At 42.0% G+C, this 7,178-nt stretch overlaps 1 protein-coding gene across 1 annotated transcript in view; it reads right to left on the minus strand.

Moving 5' to 3' along the window:
* FARP1 (FERM, ARH/RhoGEF and pleckstrin domain protein 1) overlaps positions 1-7,178 on the minus strand; it is a 402,545-nt gene that overhangs the window by 99,048 nt on the left and 296,319 nt on the right. Inside the window, exons 11-12 of the mRNA XM_042781959.1 lie at positions 5,486-5,561; positions 3,664-4,318 (exon numbers count right to left, since the gene is read on the minus strand). Coding sequence (XP_042637893.1) covers positions 3,664-4,318; positions 5,486-5,561 — 731 coding nt within the window. The remainder of the gene's footprint in view (positions 1-3,663; positions 4,319-5,485; positions 5,562-7,178) is intronic.

The following is a 7,178-nucleotide window of genomic DNA, read 5'->3' on the forward strand; positions in this document are numbered from 1 at the left end:
ACTTTGTCTCATGTCATTGACCAAAATTTACAAGCCTGCTTAATTTTTTACTCTCTGACCAATGTTCTGGGGTCCTTATTAATACAGTGCAAGCTCCTCTAGAGTCAATTAGTAAATATTCTCTGCACATCAGGACATGTGGCTTTTGAATAAAGTTTACGGGTTACCATAGCTGTCGAATCAATTCCAACTAATGTCTACCCCATGTGTGTCAGAGTAGGAGTCTGCTTTATATAGTTTTCAAGGGCTGATTTTTTGGAAGAAGATAGCCAGGCCTTTCTTCCAAGGTGCCTCAGGTGGACCTGAAACTCCAAACTTTGTGTGTTAATTGTTTGCACCACCCAGTGACCCAAAAACAAACTATACCTTTTCTATTTTAAGCACCACTAAAGCTAACCAGAAGGTTGGTGGTTCAAACCCACCAGCCACTCCATGGAAAGAAGACCAGGCAACTTATTTCCATAAAGATTTACTGCCTTCCAAACCCAAAGGGAGTTGCTATAAGTCAAAATTGACTCGATGGCTGTGAGATTTTTTTTTTTAATTACATTAGGATTGTTGCTTTCATAAATAATGCCCAAGAAGCAGAGATTGAGTTGCTTGATTTGTACAAAGCAGTGAGAAGACCCCATGAGCAACAGTAACAGTAGGTCAGCTTATAAATATAGAAATAAGTTCCCTCCATTAATCAACTCTTTTAAAACACTTCATATAAAATCACTTCTTCAGGAAAAAGAAAAGCAAAATCATTTTTCCAGTATGTTTTGCCTCAGTGGTTTACAATGGATAATTTGCAATATATGCTGTGCAGATTAATACCTGTTGTTCATTTATATTTCATTATCAGACTGCTGTATAATTAGAGAAAAAGAAAACTCATTGGAACAAACTACCTACACAAATAAACCACAGGATTCCAAACCTGACTCTGCTTAACTCACATTTGACTAAATTTTTCTATAGCAAATTCACATTGATGTCCCAGAATATGCAAAAACTTGTTATAATTGCAAAAATCTCACAATACAAAAAGCTGTGGTTCAAACCACCTATTATGGATCTGTGATTACCTAAGTAAAGTCTACATGATCCTTGGTCTCCAAATCTGATTATTATTAATCCACGAGACTCTCCAAAATTAGAATATTGACTAAAAAAGTCCTATTGCTCCAAGACGTCACACAGTGTAAAAAGCTGGAGACAAGGTTCGGTCCCAGCTTTGTCATGCAGTAGCAGTATGGCTGTCAGACCAAGTCTTCTGACCCATACAATGAAGGTTTGCCCTAGACGATCTCTAAGGGCCCCTAAATTTTAAAGTTCTATGATTATGTTAAATATATAAACCTACAGCAAAAAACAAATAGACTACTTCAATGAACACCTTTCTAACTATTCAATAATCAGTTTGATTCATCAATCATGCACTGAATCAAATGATTAGGAGAGTGAAATAAAAAAAAAGTTCTTATGAAAAAGATCTGAATCTTTAAAACAGACTAATCGATGTTCATATGGACAGATAATCATTTGTGAATCACAAGGTCAGTCAATACTTCTACTTCTTATGAGCTGCTGCCAAATTCCACTCAGTTCCCTAAACATGCTTGGCTCTTCCCCCATGATAAAGTCATATGATGAGTCTAGTAAGGCCATTGGCATGGCAGCACATCAAGGATGTACCATAGTCACAATTCTTGTCAATAATTTTGTAGTTACTTAGTATCTACAAATTTTACTATACAATGTCTCTGAAAATGAAAAGTACCAAAGATTTCAAAGTAGTAAACAACAAAGCAGTGAGGAAAGCATTTCATTTGTCATCATTTTCTGTGCTCTGCAAGCAAACCACACATTTAGCTAACACTTCCAACAGCTTCTACAAGGCAGTTAGGTCTGGCAGAGAAGTGACTCTGTTTGCCCAGTAGAATCAATTCCATCAAAATTTCTGGGGTCAGAGCCCCAGCATAATTTTTTAAAATGTCCCAGGTGAGTCCAGATGCAGTTAAAGTTGTGAAACACTGCCAGTGAAAACCAGGCTCTTTAAAATACAGGAATGCTGCATCAAAGGCACTGCCATGGTGGGCAAGATTTTAAAAGAAGTCAAACCTATTACTAATTATACTGCTTAGAGAAACATCCAGAAGTCACTGTTCCCAAGAGTGTGAATGGTTAAAACATGTATCTGAAGCGTCCAAGGGCAATGATACTGGGAATCAATCTTCTCTAACGTTAGGTATGATTCAAAGCCAGGCACTTACTTTGCTAACCTCCTGGTGGCAACAGTGCCTGCTGCATGGTATGACTTTTCCCTTCCTTGTCACTCAGCACCACTTGTGTTTCACCAAGAGATTCTGAGAGCCAGAGTCAGGACTTCTTAAAACATAACTAACAATTTGATTCACCAATGCAAACCCAAACCAAATAAGCAATCCCATTTAAATTATAGTTCAGGAAGGCTTGACAACCTCTATAGGATCTCAGATGAAGTCTGGAAAGAAGAAATAACCCCCAATTCTTCCCATTAAAACATTCATTATTCTTGACTAAGATCTCACCAACACTTGTTCTCACCTAGCAATAAACTTACAACTAGCAATTGTGCCTTGAGATTGATCAATTCCTCACTTTATGAGGCACAGAGACAAAGTCTTCCTTTTAAAAAAGAGAGAAAGAATTAAAATCCACACCTTTCCTGTGATCTCAATGATACTTCACTCAAACAGTAAAAGGGTGATCTGCATACACAACTGAACATATACAGAAAATTTCCACATAAATATAACACACTATACATATGATCAGGCTCATAATAAACTGTTTCTTCCTAGCCTTCAACCAGTAAGACACATAAGCTCCTGGTAACTTGTCATTATGACTTGCTATTTATCTTGTCCACTTTTTCTTTTTTGAGAACAAGCCACCATGTCAAGCTTTGCTTTTCTTAAAGAGTTTAGAAGGTAGGCATACCCCATCCAAACATGTACCTGTCCAAAACATCCTCTAAGAATTATTGATTAAAAATTAATGAGCTGTGAGAACAGATCATCTCCATTGAAACCCGGGACTCATCAACCAACAGCTGAAGACTTGCCTTCTAGCCTCTTCACTCATCCTCCTCCCTCTCCTCCCTCAGGCCGGCCAAGGGCTTCTTACTTCGAGGCATGGAAGGGGAACTCAGCACTGCTGGATTACCAAACATCAGAGGCTGGCTTGAAGAATTCACCAGTTCAGGGTCTGAATCACTGGATTCAGTCCCACTGCTGGTGGAGCCCTCGGTCATTTGTAGGGGAGCCAGTTGGTCCTCCATGCTGCTGGCACACAATGGCTGCATGATGGGGATCTTAGTGGTTGAGCCCGTAAGAGGGGAGCCATTAGCCAGCAGTCTACCTCCTGAAGCAGCCATGTTGGCCCATCCTCCCTTTTCATGGCCATCCAGCTTATCTATTTCCTCTGGGATTGATGTGACCTGACTGAGGATGAGTGGATTTGTCTCTGACTTATTATATCTACTAGGAAGATTCCGTAAGTATGGTCTTTGCAAGACGGGGGAGCAGTTCACATCATGAAGACCCTGGTTTGGAAGTGTATCTTCTCCCACACTTTTCTCTCTACAGTCATGTCCATTTTCAGAGACATACCCTTGAGACCCTGTCCTGTCCCAACTCATATTTGGACTTGAACTTCTGCTGCTGGGAGACAATGGGGTGGCCAGGGGGCTGTGACCACCTGAGCCCCTAAACATTTCATCTATCAGAGAGCTATGCCTTGGGAGTCTGGGGCTCCCACTGATATCAAAGGTTATGTCTGCTGAATCATCATCTATGAATTCTCTGGAGGGAGGCTGGGAGGATTTCACAGAATGAAGGGAAGCCCTATGCCTAGCCTCTATTTGCCTCTCATCCCTGGAGAGCAGATAAACACCACTGGTCAAATCACCCTCATAATTGTCATTTGTTTGGGACCGTGACTGGGACACTTGTTCTCTGAGAAGATCATATTCACTATCTACATCACTGCAGTCAATGAAAGGAATGGAAGTGCTGCTGCCTCTAGCAGCCCTGGATGCTGGACCTGTGCTTGGCTGCTGAGGTTGAGGTTTACTCTGCTGGGTCCTATCCTTAACGACCTCCTCCTCTTCCTCCATCGTCACCATGACGGCTCCATCTGCTTTCTTGTTACCCAGTGGACTCTTCAGAGAAGGACTTTGTTGTGGCCCAGGCTCTTCGGTGGAAACTTTCAGTTCCTTTCCTTGCTGGCAGCTCTGGCCACCTGGCAATTCAGCACCTTCTCCATATGTAAGGCTGGTGCGCTGTGGAGACTGGGTGGGGTAGGGGAAAGAAAAGGATGAAGGGAGGTGAAAAGAAAAGACACACTGTTATATGAGAACTGTGCGGTGTTGTGGGGGGAGGGGAATAGGTGGAAGAGAAGTCAGAAGTCAGAATCTAACACAATAACATCTCCTTAAGCTTGCAGTAGCTGACAGGACTGCCAAGTACAGCCTGCTTTCCACAGGCTGCTCTGCAATAAATGTGGGCTCATCAAAGTGCATGTGGTCATTATCCAGAAAGTTCTCCCACAGTGTAGAAGCTGACCATGCCAGGTTCCCAGCAGCACGGATTAGCACAGTCTCTGCTTTTTTCAGATCCACAATTTCATAGTGGGTTTCACAAGCTTCTGTGGAACAAGAGAGCCCTTCTAGTCCAAAGAGGGCTTTGAAAGCAAGTGTGGTCAGTGAGAGGAGGAAAAAAATCATGGAACTCTAAGGACAAGTTGATATAAGTTTCAGAGGAAAGACACAAAACTTCTTTACTTCTAAGAGTAAAATAGACAGGTTAAGGACTACCCCCGCCCCAACACAATGAAATCTCTTCCATGTCCTTCCCTAGCAAAGTTCTTATTCACTCTTAGAGAAAACCCTGAAAACTCACCCAGAAACCAACTCTAGGGAAAATAAGCTCTTGCTACCCTTGGAACAAGAGTGATAATGCCTCTTGTTGCCAATTATGGTCACTACCCTGTAACACAAACCCTGGGAACTCACTGCCCAATTCCATGCCAACTACGGGTTCTGACCCTGGCACCAACTTAGAGCTACACCCATCTGCTGTAAAGCAGGTCCCGATCTCTATACACAAGCATATCCAATAAGCTGGATAGTGGGCTGGCTCCCATCAGTGGTTCCCCTCTTAAGCTGAGTTCAGGCCCTTGGAGCAAACTTCTCTGTGGCTTAGAGCCCACTCAAGTGAACTGCAGTTAGAAGTCAGCTGCAGAACTGGACACACTCCAGGACCTGCTGAGCCTAGGCTGGTGGGCACAGAGCATAAAACCTACATCCAGTCAAAGTCAGGGCATACAACTGGACCCTCATCTGAAAATATCCCCAGTAGTAAAGTACCAAGAACTGGAAAGCAACTACGAAGCACCATACTCAGGAGAGGAAATTTTGTGAAAGACAGAGTTATAGCAGTACATCACCATTACTGACTTGTTTTGGCACTTCTGAGTTCAGTTCTGTAGGCTGCGAGGCAAGGCTTCTGATGGAATGAATCTTGCTGTGTTTCCTGGGAGAAATCACAGAAGATAACTAGTGTGAGTGTCCCCACCCCCCCCAGGAACGAAAAATATCAGCAGCATCAGGCCCTTCCTGGATAAGAAAGGCACCCAAAGGAAATTTTAAATGCTACTTGGAAACAGACCAGCTATCACCCTTTTCATAATACGTGCATGGGTCAGGGGTTACTTAAACCTTGAAGTCCTCCACAACCCACTGTTCCAGTTCTAGCGTACAGTTGGTTAAAGGAACATTAGAAATTCAGCAATGACCCAAAAGGTATTGAGGGGTGAGATTAGCTGGGCCCTCACAAGCTGTAAGCTATAAGCTATGATCCAACAATATGGAACAATTCATGCATCTTGGGTAATTATTTTCCAGTTCAGTGCTATGAGAGAGGTAATTACCATTAATTGGCTAAATTTTTTAAAGTTCAGAGGAAAAGGCCTAATCTATGAATGAATTTATAGACTCAATCATAGAAGGAATTGACTTTAACACCACTAAGACCTTTTTTTTTTTTTTTAAATCTTTTCATGTCCTTAGTCTACCTATGCCTCACCTCATCTAACAAACATTAGAAAATTTTCAGGCACTCAAAACTCATGAAACTGTACAAGTACACAGAGGTTAAATTGCAATGTGTGTATAGTTTTTCTTCAAAATACTCTGAATTAATGCACAAAAAGCTCTGGAGCATCTATATTCTGAATTATAGAAAGAACTGGGACACTTCTTTTTATTTATTTATTTTAAAATTTTTATTGTGATTTGGGTGAAAGCAAATTCATTTCCCATACAGCAGCTCACATACACTTTGTCTCATGACACTGACTGCAATTTCCTGCAGTGCAACAGGTCCCCTCCCACTTCCTCCCCATAGTCTCCTCTTCCCTGTGTCCTTCCCTCCATGCACTCCTGCCCTGAGCTGTCTCCTATGCATAAACAGCCTTTCTTTCTCTCAAGATTGTTCTCTCCAAGGAGTGTATCTACCTTGGGTAAATGTTCAACCCATATGTCTGTCTTTTGTTTGGCTGGGAACCACAGGAGTGGGTTCAGTTCCAGACCTGAAGGGCAGCTAGGGGCCATTGTCTCAGTGGTTCCACCAGGCTCTATCAGACCAGCAAACCTGGTCCCATTTTTTTTCCCAAATGATGTTAAGTTTTATTTCACATTGTTCTCCCTCTCTATCCAGGATCTCCTATGTAGATCCCTCTTCGAGTGTTTGACAGTGGAAGCTGGGCACCATCTAGTTCTTCTGGTCTCATAGTCACATAGGCTGAGGATCGCATGGTGTATCAGTCACCTGGACTAATTATTTCCATGAATCTTTGGTTTTCTTCATTCTTCTTTGCTCTGGACAATGAGAGACCCATTGTTGCATCTAGACGGCAGCTTGCAAGCTTTTAAGATCCCAGTCGCTACTCGCCAAAGTAGGAGGTAGAATATTTTGTGTAGTATGTTATGGCAATTGAGCTTGATGTCCCCTGTGACTATGGTCCCGAGTCCACAGGTTCAACTACTTGCTTCCTCTGGGTAGCTGGCTGTGGTCAAGAAGTGACTATAACCTTGTCCCTTGTCAGCTCTACTATAGAACTGGGAATTCTTTTTTTTTTTTTTTTTTTTA

Source organism: Orycteropus afer, unplaced genomic scaffold (assembly GCF_000298275.1).
Source record: "Orycteropus afer afer isolate SDZICR_OR568_19922 unplaced genomic scaffold, OryAfe1.0 scaffold00206, whole genome shotgun sequence".
NCBI classification, from domain to species: Eukaryota; Metazoa; Chordata; class Mammalia; order Tubulidentata; family Orycteropodidae; genus Orycteropus; species Orycteropus afer.